Below are 23,966 nucleotides of genomic sequence, written 5' to 3'. Positions count from 1 at the left end.
CAGTTCATTTTCCGACTGGTACTGTCACCAGCCGCGCTGAACCATCACCTGGGTGAAGCTTTTTTTTTGTTCTTGGAATTGAGACATTGCTTTCTCCCTCTCGACGTTTGTTCGTTTTTCGTTTTTTCCTTAAGTAAATTTAGCTTTGCAAGCGAACAAAACGCACACTTTATTAAGGATTCCCAAACTCCCTTTGTTCGAGCGGAAAGAAGCCATATAAATTGGCAAATGAGGCATGGTGAAGCAAAGAACACAGAGAAACAGAAAAATACCGTCTGCCAATGTCAAGACAACCGTTGGTTCCATTATTACCATTATTGATCTTCAGAAGAGGCCTTTAAAAGAGCATCTTTGGCGATGGAGCCAGCTGGCATAATGAGATCGAAAAGCGAACTTTGCTAAACGTTCTTTGTCTGGCGGCAAAATCTGGCATGATTTGTATCGCTTTACGATGTGCTCCGATCAAAGACAGTAAATATGGGTAACGTGCGGTGCTCGGTGTTTAAGCTCAGTAACTCTGACAAGCTCATTCCTTTAACGTGAAGTGAAGCGTACGCTCAAAGAAAAGGGATTGGAAAACATCGTTTAAATTAGGTCATCTCGATTGGGCACCCTCCACAGCTGGGGTGGATGGGTGAGAGAGAGAGAGAGCGAGTGCGAAAGAAGGCGGGTTATTTCATCAACAGAATGGGAGAACATTCGCCCCATAGACGGTGCAAGGCGTCTATTTGCCTGGACCCCATCCTCCCAACGCCGCACCACACGGGACCAAATTATCATCCCCGCAGTGCATCGACCCCAGGCGTTCGTAAGTGCGATCCTGGCACGACGAGTGCAGTTTTCTTCACTGCTGAAGCATAGATGAAAAGATTGCAAATATTTTATTGACTTTTTCGACGCCTGCACCAAAGTCACTCGAATAAATGCTCGCAGGGCCGCAGGCAGCATGCTGCTGATGATGATGGCGATGGTGGTGATGGCGCCCTCGGTTTGGCTATTCATTTTACACGACAGGATGACGGCAATCGACTGCTGCCGTGAAGGAGACGACAGTTCGTACGGAAAGTGTTTGCCACTCGAGGCTGTAATGCTGCAAGATGTTTGACGATATGGAAAGACCTATCGGAGGAATGGTGGCACTCTGATGAGAATTTGATGGTTTGTTTGTATTTTCAAGTCTTGCTTCGCTGTTCGACTCGGTGTAACTGAGTTGAGTGAATTGAGAACTGGGAAACGATGCATTCAAGGCAGCAATATCCGACCGGTGCCGTAAATCCGTTCGAAGGGTCGACCAATCTGCTGGTGATTGTAGTTTTATCTGCTAAATTAATAGAGCTTTTTGCACTGTCATCGCAAGGAGATGCCAGTTTGTTTTATTTCATGTTGTAAGTTTTATTGCCCAGGATTGGGGAGCTTTAAGATAAAGTTCATCCACAGACAATCACCTCAATCGTAGATGAGGAAAGAATTCATAGCTGATGTGTTTCAAGGAGTTGTTCTTGTGCCAGCCACTACAATTGTGCTCACCAAGATCGATGATACATTTTTATTAGATTAGGACAAGAGTCACAAATCAAAATGTGTTTATTTTTTGTAGGTGACCGTTGAAGAAATTTATGTTTTACTGCTTCAGAAGATCACATTCTTATAGTCTCAATTATCACGATTAAGAATAAACAGAAAATAAGAAAATAAAATCTATAGCCGAAGGTACTCACCTTAAATTCTTTACTTTCTTTTATCCTAAGTTGTGCCCTAACAATATCACCAGCCTTCGGCCGTCCGAGCAGCGCCATTTTGTCTTCTTCCGTTAGCTCTTCGGGAGCTTTTCTTTCTGCCGCCTCGATGATGCCTGTCACATGGTCATCTGATGGTACAGGATGGGTACGGAGCAATTTTTGGTTGTGTAACGTTGTTCGTTCGATGAAGAGAATAAAATGCGAAAAAATAAAACGCAATTAGTATTTAGTGTAAGGCAGGCACACTGCTGGTAAAGTCAATAGAATGACTAAAAAGTATTTATAAAAATGATACAAAATTTACAGGAAAACTCAAAACAATAAAAATTTTTTTTTTGACAAAACATTAAAAATAAAACAAATATGTAACAAAAAACAAATAGCAAAGAGAACATAAACATAAAAATTAAAAGCCAAATTAAAAATATAAAAGAAAATTAAAATAAAACAAAACAATCACCAAAATAAACAATAAAAATTTAGACAAACGTTTGAACGCATGAACTTTTGCATTGGTACATGGGACGGACGAAATACAATCTAGTCAAGTGAAAGAAAAATAACAGAAAACAAACGAAACACAATGATCTGAAAAGTGAAACGATAGCTTGAGCATAATTTTTCGCAGTTATTGGTGGCCGTTTTTGGTAGAAGGTGTTCGGGAGAAACCGGATTTGCATTTGCTTGCTTGTGGTTGGCTGGTTGTCAACGACACTGGGCGTACGAGGGTGGGAATTTGTATACGTGTTTTGTTTTTCGTTCTTGGGATTCGTTTATTTGCAGCCTAAAAACGGTAAAACCTTAGCGTGGTAATAGAGCGGACATGGACGGTGATTTGCAAAACGTGAAACAAGATTGTAGGTTTTGTATTTAAATTTGTAGGTTTTGGTGTTTTTTTTTGTTGGTCGTTGTTTTCACAAGGGAAAAGTCTGAGTGGTGTATGTGTTTGTATGCGAGTGAATGTGAAGTTGCAGCTTGAGATGAGAAAGAACGGGGTGATTGTGTTTTGTGGTAAGGTTGGTTGCATGTACCGTACAACTTCTACTTGTCACTTTGCGTGTGGAAAGGACGTACTGGTACAGTTGCAAGCACAAACAGGGCACGAGGACATAAATGCAAAACATACTGTGGAACACATTCGGGTGAGGGCAACCTACTATCCCCTTTTGGTGGTATTCTAAAGGTTGAAGATGTTTTTTTTTGTGTATGTGTATTTGTTGTTGAATGCACTGTGGTTGCCTTAAACTGTGAAGTTGTCGAGTTGGGAGAGAACGGTATGTGCAACGACATGGCTTCGTAGAGAAATGAAATCCCCATTTGAAACTGTCGGCGATAGGGTACAGCGAGTGTGAGATTATACGTAGACTAGAAGGTTTTGACTGTGTTTGTGAGTGTTCGTTTTTGTGTTGAATTTTTTGTGTGACCGGTGATAGCTATAGTTGGTGGCAAAATGGAAAAAAAATGTGTGAAACCATGACAAGGGGTGTGGGATATCGGCAAAGCTCAAAATTGTATGCCAACAAGAGACGTGACGAGGATATTTGTTGATTTTTCTGATAAAGCAAAGCAATTTGTTGCAATGCAAAAGAATACGGGGCAACAAAAAATCTGAAGCGAACAAAATGAAATCCAAACAAAACCCCATACTACATGAAGCTTCGTACGGGACAGTCAAATGAGATGCAGAACGGGAATGGAAGCAGACGAACGAAATGGTTCAGCAGTTGGTAAGAATAAAGCAAGCGCTAAATTTCAAACATAGCTTCATATTGTGATTGCGATATTTACAAATCTTAAAATGAATAAATGAATATTTAAGCAAAGGAAACATAATAGAAACAAAATTTTCAAACTAAACAAAAACTTTAGCGACGTAAAAGTGAGGTTACATAAGCAGGGATAACGAAATGGAGCCTAGAACAATAGAAAAAAAAACAAATAAGCGAATCATGGTTACATAGAAAGCACACAAACACGACGCACGTTTTAAAGCTGATGTATTAAAGCGCGACTAGATGAAATAGAACTAAATTACAAAAGGAATCTCGAATTGAAAACACAATATTTAATTAGAATATGTGTTAAAAGATAAAATAATATATACAATCAATTTACAAACTCTACAAGATGCAAACGTGTTGGCTATTGGCAAGAGTGCACATACGGTGGTAACAATCGGATTGAAAAGGAATTCATTTACCTGGAGTGTGATGGTGGTGGTTTTTTATATTTTAATCATTCATTATTGAAATTGGGAACACGTAGATTCCGTTTATTTATGGTTTTAGTATGCAAAGAATTTTAATTGAGGCAAGAAAACAAAAAAAAGGAAAAAAAAACCTTGCAATAGATGGTGCTGTTGTGCGTGATTGTTGGTGTTCAGCTAGTAAACGACTGGGCGTCTCCATCGAAGACTGACCAGGCGTCTCCATTCGACAAAGCAAAAGTTGAATTCGAGTTTTTACAGAAAAATTAGGTTAAGTTTTTTTTCCTTGCTTAATTATTAGGTTTTATTTATGCATTTTAGGTTTTTAGAAGAGCAGAGGAATTGTTTGCAACTCTTATACTTTAGTCAAAAATGTTACTTTAGAAAATCTAAACTGCATCTAGCATTGCTATGTAATGGATAAGCATGGTGGGGAAAGAATGCAATGGCAAAACGGTGCATCGTGGTGCAAAGAAATAATGTTCGGTGCAAACTTCTTCCAGGCAGGGTTTTCCCGTGCCACAAGAAGCTCTAAGCTGAGACATTAAGCGCTCCTCAGTATCAGGGTGCTTGCAAGAAACGGGGAAGCGATATGGTTTTCGTGCAAAAAACGGTTTGCGTCCGGATAGGAGAAGCTCGAAAAATATAAGCAAAATGTGGCAGATATACAAAACGAAAAACGAAATGAAAGTATTACTTACAAAAAAACGCCATCCATCAATATTGCGCACAGTGACAACATGTTTTGCGTACACATTCGTGTTCAATTTGGTCAAACATTGTGGTTATGGTTTTGTTTTTTTTTTGGATTCATCGTAACGTGTTTTGTAAACAACATTGACACGTAAGCGTAACGATAGGTTTCAATAACATCCGAATTGTACATTTTTTCATGTTATTTTTTTAAATTATTTTGCAGCCCACATCGATGATCGTCCGACGACGGCATTGGTCCATTGTTTTGTTGTTTTTGTTTGTTTTTTCGTCCATTTTTTTATCAAAACCAATTAAAGACCCGGAGACGTAATTATGCCAGAGATTTGATTTTGATTTCCGTTTCCAATTCATAAGATACGATACGAGAACAGGATTGAAGTCGTTGATTATTTCACGTTGATTACGGGTTCACGTCGGGCAAACAGAGCGCATTGTACACACGCGTGAGCACCACGTAATAGCAGGTTGATGCATGCCGGATACAGATACAGGTTGTCATGTGATGTGAAATTCGCCGAAGATATATGTTGCAGATACATAGCGATTCAGTGATGAACCGTGGATTATGAGATATAATTAACGTGCACAAATTAGTAGTATTTCATCGTACCAGATTTACAACATTCGTGGTTAAGCCGTAAGCAACAACAAGAAAGAATGAAATTAAGGAGAATTAATTGTAAGATTGCAACAGTGCGAGATCAATTATTAGCATCAATCACACCCCGTGAACGCATCGGTATAAAATCGATGGTTTGGAAGAGATTGTAAAATGAATAGAAATAGTTTACACAAGATTGTAGTTACGTTATCAAAACAAAATGTAAGCATCGAATAATTAGCAATAAGTTCGAGGGAGAAATAATTAGTAGGAGGTTAATGTTAGCAGAACAGGTAGTAAATAGCCGATAATGGTGACGGTACAATTATCGTCGATGAAGTAGTTAAGTACAACAGCAGTTGAACAGCAGCGTTAGTTGAATGTACATTGGTAGATGTAGAAGACAAAAAAAAGGAGAAAAGAAAAGAAAAAGAGAGAAAACCATATAATACGAAATCAACAGTAAATGTACTACGAACAAAGAAACAACGAAACACAAGTTAAGCCATACTTAGTCTATCTGAAAACACACCTAAGGTAACAACAGCAACGTTCTACGCGTAGACCTTAAATACCTACACGGGGCATTTTGAAGTAGGGTTGGCTTTCGTCCTAGCGGCAAGGCGAATTTACATGTTCTACTGGCAAAATAAAACAACTCGAACACTACTGCTTCTACGCGCGCCTAACGAACTACTACTGGTAATGAGAGGGAGAGTACTACGAGCGCATTAGCGGGAAGTTGAGTCGAGTAAAGTAGACAGACTGGCAACCAAAGGTCCCGAGGTTCGAAAGGACATCTCAAATCACTCTATACGATTCTAGCTTGATGAAAAATAGTCGTTTGTTTTGAGAGCATGATCCACAACTTGGAAAATATGTTGATGAAAAAGTGACCAAGGTAGGGAATATGGTTCAGAATTGTACTCTTTCGCAGGCAAACATTACGTGCTATTTGCTGTTTTACAGATCTACCTTTGCGTACAATTAACACACGATTTGTGTGTCTTTTCGTAGCTTACGACGTCAATTCAGAAATGTTTGAGCCGCAAAATACCACTTGCAAAATTCAATAATTATGCCCGCGGGTTCCTAGCTACAGCAATCCCTTCCAGAGAACTAATCACATAGTTGGTGAATAGATCATCCCTCTTTGTAGAAAAAAAACTATGATTTGTTTGCAGTTAAATTTATCACCCGTAACTATCACTTTGCTCGATAAAAAAGAAAATAAACACATTGTTGTGCCGTTGCCGTACGCATGCCGATCGGACAATCTCTGTTTCACCCAACACCGATCCACTGTTCAAATTATTTCTATCACTCTCTGCGTTTCAGCTACCAACACCAATGATGGTGTGTTTGTTTAGATTGGTGTTGAAAAAATTTTATGAAGTGATTATTTTCACAATATCCCATCCCACCTTCTGTGGTACGTACAATCGAAGATTTAATGTGTACGCGTTGAATTTGAATTTGCCCACAAAACCTACTACAACCACCCACCGACCAGTGTCTTGAAATGGGTACGGGAAGCAAGCAAAGATTGCACATTTGATAGTGGAAGAGTTATGGGATGTTTATCTTTTCCAAGATCGTCGATTGAACGGACGATTGGTGGATTAAAGTGCGAGGGTAATCAGTGAGAGGTGCGGCTGGAACGCTGGTGGTGGTTTTAATGATTGCATGGTTGAGGGTGAAGGTAAGCATAACAATAGTACACTTTGTTTACCATTGAGCGGAACAATAATTCAATTGTTTCCTTTCACGGTATAGAGCACAAGATTGATGTTCCGTGTGGAATTTCGATCAAATCGAAATGATCGTGAACTGAAAATTATCGCTTAAGTTGTGATGAACGGATATTCTGTTTCCAACTTTATATAAATTGGATTATCATATTGAGAAAATGTTCCAAAATGTCTTCAGCAGTTTGCTATAAAATCATAGTCCATGCTGAATGAGCAGTAATATTATGCTGTATCCTCCAAGTGCATGGCAGATTCCAACTATATGACGGTTATATCGTCATCCTTTATGGTCAAATCGCACCTGTTTCGGGGTGTTAAAATTGATAGTAAACCGGTTGGAAGGACACCTTTCGATCCTATTGTTCAATCCAATCAAGACCCACACCGTACGGGTGTGGAACCACTTTTCTTGCCCAGGTATCTCGGCTTCACGCCCAAGGTGTACCAGGGTTTAATGAAGCTGTCTTCATACCTGGTCCGGTACGATTAGGCATGGAGGATCGTGAAGCAGTTCTCGGCAGGAGATGAAGTATGCTTTTTTTACCGAGTTATGTCACACCGGAGCGATCCATTTGCTAGCGCAACCACGCCAAGGATTGGTGTGGAAATGGGAAAAATTAACATTCTGTGCACGGTGTTTTCTCTTATCTGAAGGATCACGGTCCGTTGGCTCGAGTGAGGTGTGGTCCCGGGTGTACCGACCCAGGACGAGGTGTTGTTTCTTTTGTGTTGACTAACGAACGGTGAATAGATGACGGGGAGCATGGATGTTTGTCCAGTGTACCGTACCGACAGGTACACAAAGATCCGGCCCTGTTTTGGGGACGACACGTCAAACGTCTCGTCGCACATGCGAAACCAAATCCTTGCCGGTGGTACGGGATAATATATTCATAGCAAAACGTTCGACCAGGATGGCCGTGGCGTGTGAGATATGTCATATCAAACACTGTAAAGTGGTGCCCGCGGTACGTTGCGCGGTACGGAGGAAAGCTCTTGGGAACGGCGGGCGAATAAAATCAGCAAGTCAGACGGCAAGTCGTCACTCGGAGCGTACATCGCAGCAGCTTTACCATACGAATGTCTCGGGTGGCTCCTGGCGGGCTGCCACCAGCCATATCTTTGGTGAATTTTTAGTGAACACCAACCAAAAGCTGAAGAGCTAGCATCGAAATGGAAATCATGTTCGATGTCTGTAATAATTCCGCAAGCACTTTCGCCGGAATTGATCTTTCATTGGACCATCTGTGGCGGGCTTAGACAGGGCCCGGCCGGGGTCGGAAGGCTTCGAAATGAAATGGGGTTTGTACGTACAAACGAGTGATTTTTGGTAAAACAGCAAAGCACGATGCCTTCCGGTAGAGTATGTTCTGATTGAAGCCAACATCCCCGATCGTAACTATCGAGCGAGATGGTAAGCGAGACGGGAATCAAGTACGACGAAAGGACACAGACTCTAATTTGATTTCAAATACACACTAGCCCGAAGTAGTGGTACGTCTACCTAGCAACAGAACAACCCTACCGACAGAGTGGAAAAACAAAATAATAAAACATTTCAACAGTGAAATGAGAAGAGCGTTTGAGACGGTGACAGACACGGGAAGAAGAGATGGAACAACAGAGTAGAGTGGAGCACACAGTATTAGATTGAAACGAATCGTGTGGAGCGGAGGAAGGAAAAGAAAACTGTCTGCACAGAAGACCGAAAGACAAAACCGATGGAGCTGTGAATCGAGATACGACCCATTTACCTCCGATTTGTTGCGGTTCGCCCAGGTTGACGTACAGCAGGACATCCTTCTCGTAGCTGCCCTCCTCAATGATCACGAGTTGGATAACTTTCCTGTGGAAAAGCAGAGCAAGAAGGGAGAGAATAAATAAATGGCATGTCAAAGATTGGTGAGAATTTAATTACTCCTGCTACAATGTGTCAAACAGATATCTCGAGCGAGATAGAATATGACATATAGTTATTGTCGGTTACGGAATTTGAAATCTATTATTCATGGTATGATAATTTAAAACCAATGATTCTGATGAGTTCATTGTGTATTTGATTTCTGAAAGATGTTTGAAAAGAAATTTCAACTAACATATTTACTTAAATTAAATTAAAGCACTGCTTTTTACAACAATAGTTAAGAAATCGATAACAAAAATTACGAGAGGATTCACCACAAAATACATATTCTAATATTCGATTTTCTGTACAGTCTTTTAAGAACAAGTCGGCAGTCAAAAAGGGAACAAATACTTCCAGTTCATGACCCCAAACATAATCTTCTATACACGCTCCGGATGGTGACGAGATAAGAAGAAAGTTAGCGCACAATCAAATCATGAAGGCATGAAAAGTTTTACACCACAAAATAAATTATGAAACGGATTTGCAACTTGGGTCTCCGGCAAGTGGCAAATGCCCTAAACAAAAATGGGGAGAGGAGACAATTTTGCTCAGGCCATGGCTAGCTGGTTGAGTGTTTTATGTAGGCAGTAGTAGCTTTGTTTGTTCAAAAGTTTCAGCTTTATCCTGGCCCTGGGTAAGGTCGAGCACATTGTAATCTTTGTCCTTACGCCACTGGCATCGAGCGGGAGTGGAAAATAATCCACCAGAATACAAGCTCACCTTTAAAATGACAAGCAAATAGGTCTTTCACCCTTGACGAGTCGGTCAAAACTTTACGCTGGCTGTCAGTGTTTGAAGTCAAACCGAGGAAAATTACAAAAGTTTAACCTGTTTTGGAGCATCTCGCTTTAAAAAGGTAGATCGTTGTCGAAAGACGAGAGGAGAATGCAAGAAATCACTGTCTGTCAATGGTTTGCTCTGCCTAAGATTTGGGACAGTAAATCCAGTCGGTGGTATGTCGGACCATCGAGTCGATTAGGACACCGCACAAAGCCAGTGTTTGGAGATGCTGCACTGTAAACAAGCAACACCCGAGTTGCGTGCCTTGTTACAGATGTCGGACGTGATGTGTCTTCGGGTTGTCAAAAGGCATCGTGCGCCTGGCTGGGGCGGTGCAGACATTCAGATCGACATGCAGGGGTGTTAGGCATGCCGGAAGGCAGAAATCAGGAAGCAACCACCATGATGGTGTTGGGATGATGATGATGATGCGGGTGAATGAATGTTGTTGGTGTGGTTGAATCGTGGAACCTTCACCGGAACTGGCATTGCATATTTAAACAGATCCGTCTATCGGTGTGGTCCATAAACAACGCACTAGCAACATTAGCGTCCGTAGCGTGACGTTTCCCGCTTCGCGCCGGGTCTGCTTGATGGATGATGATGAAGCCAGCGCAGTTGACGGTATCCGGCTAAATACCGCCGAAACCAGCAGCTGCGGTTGGCGTGCTACGGGTAGCATTTGGGATTAATGGTGAAACAGTCGGATTTTGTATGTTCGTATGCAGGAAAATGCATGCGATGGCTTGTAGTTACGATTTTATACACCGCTAATGGTGTGGTTTGTAACATTTACGACCGATTAACTCTGTAAAATTCTATTCAATCATGAGCATGAGTTTGATGATCACATTGAATCACAATTTACTAATTGCATGCATCGGTATTGTGAGGTTATCGTGTTTTTCAGTTAGGTTACATGTGACAGAATTAATTTACTAAAAGCTTTCTGAAGAAATATCGTATAAGTTCGAATTATTTAGAAAAGCTAATGCATGAAACTACATCGTGCAGTCACTCTATCCTCTGCTTTATTTTTAAAGTTTTCACTGTGTTTTTTTCTCATAACAATAAACGACTGCAATACAAACTTTCACGTCTCACGAGCAAATTAAAAACTCGCTATTGGTTCTGTTTATCCTCAACTCAAATGAAAAGCGTATGAAAAAACGCCTAACCAATGCTCACTGCACTCGCATATGAGCACGTCGAATGCTGTTACCAAACAACTTTGTGCGCCCCATACAAAGTATGTTTCAATGATGCTTGAGAAGCAATTCTACCACGCTTCTGGTGCTGTAGCGGTAGAGCATTCGAACATAGTACAGATAGCACAAGGTGCAAAATAAAGACATAAAAGATGGTTTATGGCAACCGTATCGAGCATCTTGGTCGATGAGGGAATTATTACCGTCTCCAGTGGAGCTATCATCCTATGTATGGTTGGCAGTAAGCTCAAGGAACCAGCAGAGATATGGGTGTTAGAGGAAGCCATACAAAGTTCGAAAAAGTGTTACCTTTTATAATATTGTAGGGTTTTTTAGTAGTTAAAATTTACAAAATGCTACTTAGGCCCTGTATTTATGAAATAATTGTCACATCATTCCTCCATAGTTGATAGGAAGAAAAATTAACCACGTTACAAAACGGTTCACACTTACAATCAGCCAGAAAACCATGCCGAAGCTGAACTGTTTAAAATATTTCGACTCTTTTTTATCTTCTGTCTACGTGGGACAGGAATTATGTTCTAAAATATAAATGAACACAGAATGAATGTGTTTACCATGTTCACGAGTTCACACAGTTTAGAATCATTAGCCAAAACCAGGAACAATGCATTAGTCTGCTCTCTTCTCTGTAGCCCACGAAAACAATGCAGCTAGTGTAATCAACGTGCAAACGAGTCAGCAATTAGTTGTAGTTTACGAATTCCAGAACCAGCAACCATTAGCATACAGACTCCTTCCTTCCTTTACCACATTTTCATCTTGACTCTCGATCAGTGTCCCGCTCCAACCGGGCACATTTATCATTTCTAATCGCTCCGCGTAATGTAGCGCACGTTCGAAAAAAGATCATCTCGTAGTAAATGAACAAAGCAGCAAAGCAAGCAAAGTTCGCAAAACCTTCGGATTACTGTACAGCTTTCGCTTCATCTTGATAAAGCCATTAGCCGACACACCTAAATGAGAAACGTCGGTGCACTTTGTGTGGTGATGGTGATGGTGTGCGATTGTGGGTGACACGTTCAAGTACCCTCGGACTTCCGAATGTGCACCGAAACTGCCGACGTGGCAGAAATGCTAACCGACAGCATAAAATGGCAGTACCGTGACCAATAAATTTATAATGCTGATCGTTGAGCGAAGATTTGCGTTGTTTGTGTGAGTGTGCCGACGCACCGGGAGACACTTTTTATTGTGCTTCCGGTTCGGAGGACAATTTTTAAGTAGGACAATAACGAAGCCCATTACTACCGTTCGGTTGGAAAGTGTTTCCGGTTTTGCTGTTGTGAAACGGTTCGCTGCACATCAGTTGGAGTGAGGTGTGGTTTTCCGGGTTTTGGTATGTTAATGAGATTAGCAGGAATCGATGGGAAAAAGTTGTTTCGACTCGAGACTGTGGGTGCTTCTTGATGAATTAAATTCATTCAATCAATGAGAAAAGTTTTTCGATTTGTGGATGAATGGCGTGAGCGATCGGGGAATAAAGAATCCTGCCACGTCCCAACACACTTTCGCAAATTACATTTTTTTGTCGTCACTCTCCAGAAAGTAATGAATAAGATAACACTCTTTAGAAACACATCAACACCATTCCGCTGAAAAGGAAAGCGTTCATTGCATACCTCCACACTAAATGACTGTAGCGAAACATAATTAATGCACCACTAGCAGACAGCGGAAGTTCGTTTAAGCGGCTTCAACGGCTCTGTCGCTGTCGCTGCTTCCACGACCCACTAAATAAGTTATTTCTGCTTGCAAATCTCGCAACGACTTTCGTCGACTTAACCGTAGCCCACCACACCCCCACATGCGCATTGAAATTCCGTCCTGCAGGCTAAGCAAGCTTGTAAACACCTGCCTAGAAAGCGTGCAGCACGGTCGGTGATGGACTTAAGCGAAAACTCGCGAGATAGTTTCAGAGTCCGACGCTGGTGCTATCATCTCGTACATTTTTTTGGGGAAAGGTAGAATGAATTTTCAAGTCCATAAATTATAGGAAAACAGCAGACAGGTGTCGGATGAGTATCGCCATACTTTCTTTTTGTTCCAACAGCTTTGTAGGATTTCCTGTTTACCGTTTACAGACTCTGGAAGCTTCAACTTGCACAAGGGACTTTTTTTTCTTGTTGATGCTTCTTCATCCTGTGACCGCATCCTACACCCTGGCATTTGACACGATCCATGGTATTAAACGTAAAAGCCGTCAGCTTTGGGAGATACATTCAACCAGCATTTAATGAATCAGGCTCGGAAACGAGGCACGAAGAAAATGTTCACACAAACTTTATAGTTTGGAAAGAATGTTAAAAAAGGGAGTTGCTTTCATTTTGTCAGGAAAGCGAGCACAAGGTCGCCGTTTGGTACAGTACTTCTCGGAAATGCTGGTGGAAAAATGAAACGCGACAGCATAATTTCTGAAGCAAAGCTTAAACAAATAGAGCTACAGAGAACGATGAAGTAAAAGAGCTAGAAGAAGCAGTTGCTGCCAACGACATGACATACCCTTTAAGCTGTGGCCATTTTGAATACTATGAAGCGTTTCACAATTTACACTCACATTTTTCAAGCTCGCTTCTTGAGTATTCCGTTGAGGTTACGGCTTGGGTTTTTTTCTCACCCTGCAAAACAACATTATTTCAGGGTGAAGGAGTGGATAAGGCTGTGGGACCGTTGCGAAAAGGTAACCTTTGGGCTGCAACTTATCTTAATTTATTATTTCATTTAATATGATTACAAAGCGGAAAGAAACCCATCCAGGATGGTCTGATGGGAGATGGGGGGCCTACACCAACCAACAAAATAAAAAAGCAAAACAAAAAAGTACCTAAAGGAACCTACGTTATAAAAAAAATAGCTCATGTACGAAAATGGACAAGTGGGAAAAAAGATTCAGGAAGTCTGAAGAAAAAGCACGCTAAACAGCCACAAAGACGCTGGATTGCTGAAGTCCATGCGGAAGGTCAGGACAAGGTTTCACAGGTCTAAGAAGCGACTGGAAAAAAAACCGGAACGACGACGGTCTTAGTCAAAGTGGTGCTGCCGCTTGAAGGGAAATTTATGATACCATGGCATGTTTTTTGAGAAGGGACTGGAAATACTAACGAGCAAGCAAAGGCACCAAGGTGGAAAGGCTGACAAGCAGGAAAAGATACGGTAAGACAGTCGGCCACAACGTTGGCTACCCGGCTCTTCGCTATCTGGCATCAGTGAGTCAGTACGGAGAAAGGCGTAAAAACGTTAACCCTCTAAATGCTTTGCACGATTTGGCGGACAATCCGTTGTTTGTTTGCTCTTATTTTCGTCGCTAATACCCGTAAGATTGGGATTAATTTCGTTTCGGCACAAGCGAAAGGAAACGAAACAATGGCAACCAACCAGTAACCGGCCGACCATTGATTTGCAGACTGCCGTGCGTATCATCATGGGACAGTTTTGCTCTCCCGAGATGGCGTGGGCCACTAAGCCCCAAGCCGGCCAACCGTTTTGGGAGGCAGATAATTGAACCGAAGATAGGCCACAGGCAGTAATCTCATTAATCATCGGTGGTTAATAAAAGCTTGAGTCGATCGGTCGGCTAATGAACTGCTGCACGCCCGAGGGAAAAAGCGGGAAAAAGAAAGTGGGAATGATTGCTGCCAGGATACGTTTGTTTCACCGAACGACTTTAACCTTTAAATAGGTAGATGATCGATATGCTTGTAGTAAGGACGAGTCAGATGAGCCAGTAGTTCGTATCGCTGGACGATCCAAAATGCCGACAAGGAATGTCGCAAAAGATTAGCTTCAGCAGACAAATAAACCTATGTATGTTTAATTTTTAGGATAATTTAAGAATTGGGCATGAACTTTACCAGGTGGTTAAGTAAATTATCTACTATGTTTGCCTCTCTCTCTTCTTGGCCTAACGACCTCTTTGATCATGCCTTCCATAACTGGCTTACTAGACTTAATGATAGCACGTAGTTGGACAGTCAGTACTAGCTATGAGGGAACGGCTCAGATGGGATTTGAACCCCGGTTCTGTCTTGTGAAGACCGGCGCCGTTATTGCCTCCACCGCCGGGCCACCTATGTAATGCTATATCTTTATTTATGTATGAAACCGAACCGCTAAAATGTAATCAACAAGCATTATACTTTGTTTTGACTGCGCTCGCAGGCGGATTGAACCCAAGCTTACCTGTAATACGATGTCTTACAAAAGGTTTCCCAAATTTATTGTTGAATACACCAAAGTTAAAGGTAAAGGTTCAAAGGCCTTTTTTTTTAAATCCCTCTGTTTTAACCGATTTTTTTTAGATATCTCGCTTCATATACTCTGGACTTAACGACCGTTAATTTTAACATAAATGAATACTAGATGAATTTTACTTTTAATGTCAGTTAAAATCTATCAACAGCTTCATGATGAAATTATTTAAATAATTTAATTTTCTATTCCATTTTGAAATCAACCGAACATTTTCCGCGACAATTTCTCGTGATGTGGCAAAGATACTAGCCTTTTCTACCTTTAAGATTATCTCCTTCACGTTTGAACCAAACACGATTACACATTCGACAATTTCATTTTCCTGCACACTTCAACTTTATGTAAAAGTCGCGACACATTCACATGAAACAACGGCCACATTCCGTACATTCGAAGTCCGAACACTCGAAGTTTCTGGTTGTTGCAAGAACAATTCGAACGAACGACTGGTTTGGTCATTATTCGTTCCATTTGCTGCTGCTTCGTTGCTTTGCAGCGAAGAGTTGTATGCGTTCCGGTACCGCAAACGCTCCATCTCCGGAGTGGAAAATTGCGAAAAGAACAACAAAACCTTCTCGATTCAATCTCATCATTGCGCTCGGGCTCGGCGAAGCTCGTTTTCGGTCTACTGAATGTCATTATTGGCCCGAACATCACGTTTTCCCATGGGTGTTTCCCGTACAACGGCAGCAGCAGCAGCAGCAGATGACCCGTGTTGAAACAGGATCGAATGCCAAACTTTGCCCGAACGATGGTTCCCTGTACGGTTTATCACAAAATGGATTCACCGGCCGGGAACTGATCCGGCAGCTCAATATTCACGATACGCTATCGAATTGAAGCGTCCTGCCTATTCGCAGCCCCGTTCCAGTCGGTCGGTAAGTTTATCATAAAAAATGATCGGTTTTCCTGAATGAGGCGCGGGTAAGGGTTGGTGTGCGGTAGGGGCGGTTGGTAAAGTTCGGATCGATACGACGTTACGAAATAGGACACCATCCCGGAAACGGCATGGGAAGTCAAATTTTTCTTGTCAAAAGTTTTTCCTGCGCTACCAGCAGGTAGTGGTCGCTTGTTTCGGGTGATATTTTCCCCCCTAATATAGCAAGCCTCCTTTGTAAAAGAAGCTTCGATCCTGCCAATTTGTCAATGCCATCTCCCTTAAATCCGCCTTGTCCTTCACTTGTCACCAGACTCGGCCAGGGGCGGAAATGAAATCGAAGCGAAAACAAAAAATGGCTAATAATTACAGCTAATTATAGCTCGGTTCTGGGCTCTGGCTAATTATCGTCACCATCGGCTGAATGAATGTTGCATGAAGCAAAAGGGGGCCGCTTGTTGATTTGTCCCGGATTTCCGGTCAGCTTTAAAGAGGATGTGTGTTGCTTGGCTCTGCCCAGAGCCTGACTGCCAAATTGCCATCGGAGACTATTGCATGCGACACGCGATCGATGAATGATTAGAATGATCCAAGTTAGTTGTTAGTTTGATGGTTGTTTTCCAGCGCCATGATTGATGTTTGTTCTGCGCTTTGGGGAGAACAGCTTACAGCTCACGACGCCTGGCCCAACTTAAACGCTGCTTGTACGATGTAATAAGCGTTGCGCTGTAACGTGACAGCACGGTGTGTCGTTCGCACTTTCTCCAAATGCTATATGTTGGCCCGGTGCCCATTCGGTGACCCCACCCACCAGGGGAAAAGGAACAAAATAAAAAAATGGTGTAATCCTTTGACAGAGACATTTCCGTTTTCCGGGTCAGGGACGCAGTCTACGTGGGTACGCTTTGTGTTTCCGTAGTGGCCACCACCGATGGTGGGTGCACTTTCTTGGGTGCGTTTTCGTTCTCAATTACAATCGATGAAATGTGTAATCTGATTATCAGGAGCTGATGGTGGGCGGTGGTAACGAGGTTTGCTGAAAGGGTTGAGGGTTTCAAAGCGGTGGGAATTTGAAAGCGTACAGCTCATTCCGCAAGTGGCGACAAATTTAATTTGCTTGTTGCTTTTTTCCCGGTACACGATCAACGCTTTGGTTGACCGTGAAAATTAGACAGTCTGTTTTGCATCGGAGGTTGAAGCTACAAATGTAAATGTGCAGGACATAAACTAACTAACATACACCTGACCGCATGAATCTTATAAAAAAGCATAATAAAGAAAATGTGTCGGTAACATTGTAAGGCATAATACTGTGAACATTTCAAAATGGAATATAAATCATAGATTACATTTTCATAAAGCAGTACATTCTTGAGAAAATAGAAGGTCGAATGGGGATATAAGGTTCAAACAACCTCTTCGATTTGTTCTTCCGATTCTCAAAGAACGCTGATGAAATAGACTATTTACTCTATAAATTAACTTGAAAAAGCTTTAAATGTGAGGAAATCATTAACCTCACAAAAGAGTTTAATCGATGCAGAAGTGTCACAAGAATTCAGAAGTGCTGATTGATTCAAAATAGTTCAATAATTCTTTAAAAAAAATTTAATCTTCATGGTTAACTAGCAGAAAGCATATTACAAACATAATATTTTGAAATCCTATGGATGCTTGAATATTGATGAAAAATTCAAGTAGACAATTGAAAAAATTAACCAAGAATAATATCTTTGAGCAATGATTGAAACCTTAGATTCTGCCTAAAGCAATGAAACCCTCTTAGTTGGCTTTGCGTAGTGAGCTTGAGAAGTATTTCTTCTTCTTTCTTGGCCCTACAACCTCTTAAGTCATGCCTGCCAATTCTGGCTTACAAGACTTATGGATACCTTATGGTTATTATTTAGACTTATGGTATAGTTGGATAGTAAGATGTAAGATGGCTCGTTGCACTTCTTTTGCTGATTCCGTGCTTGAGAAATTGATACAAAAAAATGGTCACGATCTTAGAATCATCATTCGACGATCTAGCCCACAATTGCTCAGCGAGACCTTACAGAATTTTCCTATTGGATATGAATAGATAGCTTTCATAGGTTTCACTGTAGAAGAATAAAACAGTTTTCAAGTAACAAAACTTGACCAAAAATTATTTGAGGTGTTATGGTCAAATTGATCAAGAATATGCTAATACAACAGCACTGGGTTGTACAGGAGAAAAGTTTGAGTCATTGTTTGAAAAATTATAGCTACCAGAAAGCGTACAAAAAGCGACGCTATTATCGATAGCAAATTTCGTTCAACAAATCATACCGACACAAACTAAACTTCCACAAACAGTTTGGTTCAGTCTACCGGAACAAATTCCATAGTCACGTCGAAAAGTTATAAATGCATTTTACAACCCTATCCGCCCTCCCCAGGGTAAGTGTTATTCACAGTTTCATTCCGACTTGTCACCATTTTGGACAGCAGTTTCCAGCAGAAAAAAAAAACTTTGATTACACTTCTGGCCGCTTCACTTTCATTACAAACACTTCACGACACACACACTCACACATGCTGGAAAAGCTAGGAAATCGAGCGAACGGACAAATGCTTTTATGTTCACAGGCTTTTTCTGGCACCAAATCGGACCACTTTCCATCTCGGCCCCCGGGGCAGGACAAATGGTTTCGTCGTGCACTTTCGGTGTCCTTAGCCCAGCAAAAACCCAAGGCCAGCGGATCGAAATCACGGAAGGCAGGGAAAATTATTGCACCCAATGGCACGTACGTTGCGTTTTATCTTCTGTGCCGGCTTTCGTTCGATGCTTTCGCTGTGAGCCAACCTCCGTACCGGATGTCCGTTTTTCGAATGCACGTCCTGTGGCACGTACCGTCGAAGGAGTCGAATGGAGCGATTGAAGCAGGAGTAAACTGCCCACTCTCCTTTTGTATTAACGCACCAGAATGATTCGGTTTTGCGAGATCCTATTTGTTTCGGTCGATGGCGAACCGTTTTTTTGGTGGGATGGCAATGTAATCCCTGCAGGAATTCCTTAAACCACTTCAAAATAATAGAACGGAAAAGAGGCGAAAGCGAGTAAAACAAAAGCCAACAGAAAACAATACACGAGTGAAGAGGTTGGTCTAATCTGCACGGTTAATCTTTCCCCAAAAGTTGCAACACTTTGCACTGTTACTGGGGAACAGAGGTGACCATGCGGAAAAGCTTTGGCACTTTCTAGAGAACGCTTCCAGAACAAGGTGGAAAAACACTTTAAATTCAGTCGCTCGTTTGCATGGTTTGACTTGTATTGCCTTGTATTGCCGGTCGGCTGGTGGCATTGTTGTTTGCTCTTTCCATTTGTTAGGCTTGCCATACAAATTGTCTGACCAAAGTGAAAGCTGGATAGCGCGAGAAAGAAAAAAAAACTGTTCTTTTCTGCTTATTTGTTTGTTTGTAATTCCACGCCGAGTTAAAGACTCTTGCCCTCCTACGGAAAACCACCCTAAGAATTGGAGTATTATTATCAAACTCTGTAAGCCCACCTTAAGATCTGTTTGTATCATAAAAACGATGCCAGACTTTAGATTGGCCAGCTCGCTTTGACCACTGTTTCGACGCTTTGAAGGGGCCATTTTTATCCCTCACAAAACACCACCGGAATATAATCTAATTCCAATTATTTTTTTGACCGTTGAAATTTTCTCATAAAAGCACTTCCCATTACCGTAGCCCTGAAAATGGGGACTCGATAGTGCCGGAAGTGTCGGGAAATTTGTTCGAAGCGATTGAATTTAAATGGTGCGAAAATTAAGAAGCTGTTGCCTTCAATATCCTGCCAATACGACGGGGGGTAGCCTTAAACCGCGCGGTCGATTAAAAATTCAAAAGCAGGCAAATGGAAAAAACTTGGCCTGCTGGGTTTTTTTTTGTCTTCTTTTGCTATTGTTGTCGGCAGGAGCAGGCTTCTCTGGTGGTTCTTCTTTCGATGGTGCTACTTAAACGATGGTCGATACTTCTTTTAGTGTGATACAACAGGATTAATTTCTTGAAGCCAGTAGGGCTGCCTGACCCTTGTTGGATGCCGGTTTAAAGAATCATTCGTCAGCTGGAGCTAACAATATCCTTTCTTCATTTGCAAGAAAAAAATACCGTATCGTTTAAGCGAGGGATAAGCTTTGGAGCAGCTGTTCCATTTTGTATCAAGCTTTTCAGCCTGGTTTCCAACGACTCCACATCCGGTCGGTATGCAAACAAACGCAAATTTCCTCAAAATTGGACACTAATAGCCGCAAACGAAATCACATCATCTTCGATCGGGCGGAAGGAAAAACCCACGCCGATACGCTGGGAGGGTGTGGAAATGCTTCGTTAGGTTCGCCTGTCTTGTGGAAGCCTTTTTTTGTAGCAAAAGTGGTTCCAGTGCTGCGTCTTTGGTTGCGAGAGAAAGGTGAAATGTTTACCTTAGCTTGACAGCAGAGGCGACGACTTTATCGTCCATTTAGAACCATTTGTCTGCGCTAACGAAGGTGAAGGGAGGCAACCTTTTTTTCGGTGGCAGGTATTTTGTAAGCAGGTTAGGTAAGGTGGAAGGTGAAAAACGATGCCACTTCACTACAACGCCCAACACACACACGCGCGTGTCAGTAACATATTATTTGGGTGGGTTGGATCAATATCACTTTCCGAAGTGATGGGATGGATAGTTTTTTTTTCTCTAGAGTTTGGCTGTCTTTTGTGGATGCTGTCAGTGATACTGCATGTGTGTGTTTGTGTGCTGAAGAAGTAATATGAAGAGCGGATAGGGTAATAGCATCACCGAGTGTTGCTTAGGAGACACACTGAGGGTAATTTATGTCTTTTAATTATTTTTCAAAAGGCTTAGGTGTGTGAAGCATTTTTACTGAATCTCGTATAGTATGCTATAAAATTGGGCGCTTCGTAGATTTTTGCTGTTGATTTTTCTTTTACGTAAATAGAAAAAAATAATGAAGCACAGTTGGACAGAGAATTCTGATCATTAGTCCTAAAAACTATGCTCATATTCATATTTTTTTGTCTCAATTTTGATATGTCCACCCATTAGAATTCATCCAGAGCGGTATGATAATTTGGGGCCAGACAAACCCCCAATTAACCATCTCATTTATTTCGACAAACGATTGTACGTCTGGCAAACGGTTCCGATGCGTCGATGGTCACGTTTGTGCAATTAATCATTGTGATGAAACAATCGACGACTGCGTCTCACTCCACAGCGGGCGCGGCATGATCGAGGGTTGATTCATTCAGACACTCAGCGCTGCTGCTGATGATGGTTAAATTTATGAGCTCTACCGGCAGTTATGGGCGTTGTCGGCTGTCACAAAAATACGCCACACAGACAGCAAAAAGAAAAACAATAAATTAAGCAAAGCCTCTTTTTCCCCGGTTTTTTTTTTCAACAACGGGGCAGGGTGCTTCGCACATCACTAATGATCTTGCAGCGGGGCCATGATTCCAGCCGCATGGCACTGGTTAAAGGGTGGAAAAGAGAGCCGGTAGAAAAATTGTCCCCCAGTAGCAACCGATGGGATTTTATTGTGCAGCGTGATTGAATGCACCGCCCGATATGTGTGTTCGGCGGCACGGGTCAAGTTGTCGCTGGGGTATCTTTCATGTCAGCGGCTCATTAGGGCTGGGTGTAAATAATATGGGAGGTTTATGGGTTTTTGGTCACGGGTTAAGCGTTTCATAAATTATTCACAGTGGAAATGAAAATTTTATGTACGTTCTGTTGATGTTCCATTTCAAACGTCTGGTAGTGATTTTGGAAAAATCATTTTGTCACTTTTTTAAGCCAGCAGAAAATGAACGAGCTTTTATGGTGCTACAAAAACTGTCTTACCTAGAAGGTATCGCAACATTTAAACAAGAATCATTAGCATAAAGGGTTGAACGAAACTAGAACGATTTATAGCACTTCTGTTCAATAGAGGACCTCTCGTACCCTCAACACAAGTTGCTTAAGATAGTTTCGCTTCGATAAAAACTTGTTCCTTCTTTATCAACGGTAAAACATTTTCAAGTAATTTTTCAATAAGCACGGCCATGTATTAAAGTTCACCCACCCTCCCCATTATCGATCAGCCATTCTGGTGGTTGGTGTGGTAAGCAACCATTAAAATACTTTCGATCGGTTTTTCTAGACCGTTTATGCCCTTCTTTGCTGTCCTTATCGGCACGGAAGGGTTGCGCGTGCTTTGTACGCTTCAGTGAGCAAAATATGTAAATAAATTCTATTAAATAAAAACCAAATACCTTTCGTGAAGACTTTGATTATCAGGCTACCGGCCAAAGCCAAGGCGGAACCGATCGATTGTGACGAGCGAGAAATTTCAACACTGCGCACGGTAATGCCTGGGCTTTACTGTTCGTTTCGCTGAGAATTTTTTGAGTGCAACTGAAACGAAGAACCGAGCAACGCAGGACGGAAGGACACGGTTGTAAGAAGTTTCCTTGTGGTGGTACTTTTCGTTTTGAATCTACCAGGATTTATTACGTCGTTTGCCCGTTGAGAGCGGACGGATGGATAGGGATGATCACGTTCTGGATGGAGCATTACTTTTCATGTTTACACTGAAAACAGCCACCAAACAAGGAGTCAGCAAGTTGAAATACAGTAAAGAGGCTGTTCAGCAAAGCGACAAAACATGACAAAACATGAAATGTTTTTCTTTTGCATTTGTTTACACTCATACACACATACACGTCTATTTCACCAGAAACACTGCCACGTTCGCCGAAACGATGGCAGGTGGTGCCTTAAAGAGGCAAAGGTCGCACTAAGGTTGAGCGCTGTACGGTGAAGCAAACGGCCAGCAAACGCTCAAGGCAACACAGGCGAGAGTTTCAAGCCGTCGAACTAATAATATGTAAATAAATGCCGCGCTAAAGTGAGGAACTAACCTACATTTTTGTGCTGCGCTGCTGTGTGCCTGACGCGCATATAGGCCGGCGGTGGCCGGGAAAGTCGGATGGATATAGACGTTAGAGCTGATTGGAGTGGAAGATGAACCGTAGCACCGGCCGCATACGTCGACGGCACTGCGGGCCCCAGTTCCGGTGATTTCCCGTGCGCCATCCGGAAGGAAGTAGGATTACGAAAATGTTGGCCGGGCCGTCGGAACGGTTGTGGGCCACTTCCGGCAGTTATTGCCCCGTCGTGCCACCTGCGTCAGTCGCCGGGAGCACTTAAATCGTATGCATTGTTTAGCGTGTATTGAAGGAAGTGTTTGCTTTCTTGTTGTTCCTCATGTCTAGGTCAACGAAGGACATTGTGTAAGGAAAATGGTCGTTCCTTTGTGTAGCGACCGTTTTCGCGACGGCTGGTCAAGCGACGCAAGAGAGAATAATAATAAACACACCAATACATTTTCTTACATGCAATTTGGGCACACGTGAAGGAGCGTTTTCCTTGTGTCGTGTTAGTTTGTGTATACAAATTTTATTACAAATAATACATAAACTTAAACACGATAAGATCTCACATTGAATGAACTGCAAAAAGCGAAAAAAACTTCCTGACAGAAGCATTATGTCGTCATTAAATGTAAGGCTGGTAAAGCTTTAGGAAGGCGGACATAAATCCACCAAAGTAAGCAGCACCGGTGGTGGAAACCTTTCAAGTTTAACCTCAACTATCGGCTCTGGAACTACCATTCCTTATCTCCCATGGCCTTTCGCTGCACCTTTCCTACGCGTGCAAGGCGGGACAAAGTTTCCTCCCCAAAGCCCGGTGTGCTACGCTAGGACGAACAAATTACGAACATTTTTGCTCTAATATTGTATAATAACGCTTCGGCAAAGTTTTCCCTGATTGGTTTTCCTCGTATTCGTACCTGGCCGCACAGGGTGGGAAATCGACACGCTGTCACCG

General features: G+C 42.0%; 1 protein-coding gene across 6 annotated transcripts in view; it reads right to left on the bottom strand.

Annotated features, from left to right (window-relative positions):
* Positions 1 to 23,966, bottom strand: part of LOC118504404 (sodium/calcium exchanger 3) — a 117,395-nt gene that overhangs the window by 43,447 nt on the left and 49,982 nt on the right. For 5 of the 6 annotated variants that reach the window (XM_036038832.1, XM_036038835.1, XM_036038834.1 and 2 more), the window contains exons 3-4: positions 8,769 to 8,860; positions 1,719 to 1,867 (exon numbers count right to left, since the gene is read on the bottom strand). In XM_036038832.1, coding sequence (XP_035894725.1) covers positions 1,719 to 1,867; positions 8,769 to 8,860 — 241 coding nt within the window. The remainder of the gene's footprint in view (positions 1 to 1,718; positions 1,868 to 8,768; positions 8,861 to 23,966) is intronic. The other variant, XM_036038837.1, reaches the window with a different exon arrangement.

Source organism: Anopheles stephensi, chromosome 2 (genome assembly GCF_013141755.1).
Source record: "Anopheles stephensi strain Indian chromosome 2, UCI_ANSTEP_V1.0, whole genome shotgun sequence".
NCBI classification, from domain to species: Eukaryota; Metazoa; Arthropoda; class Insecta; order Diptera; family Culicidae; genus Anopheles; species Anopheles stephensi.
The sequence above is the reverse complement of the archived record's forward strand: the minus strand, read 5'-3'. Positions and strand labels throughout refer to the sequence as shown.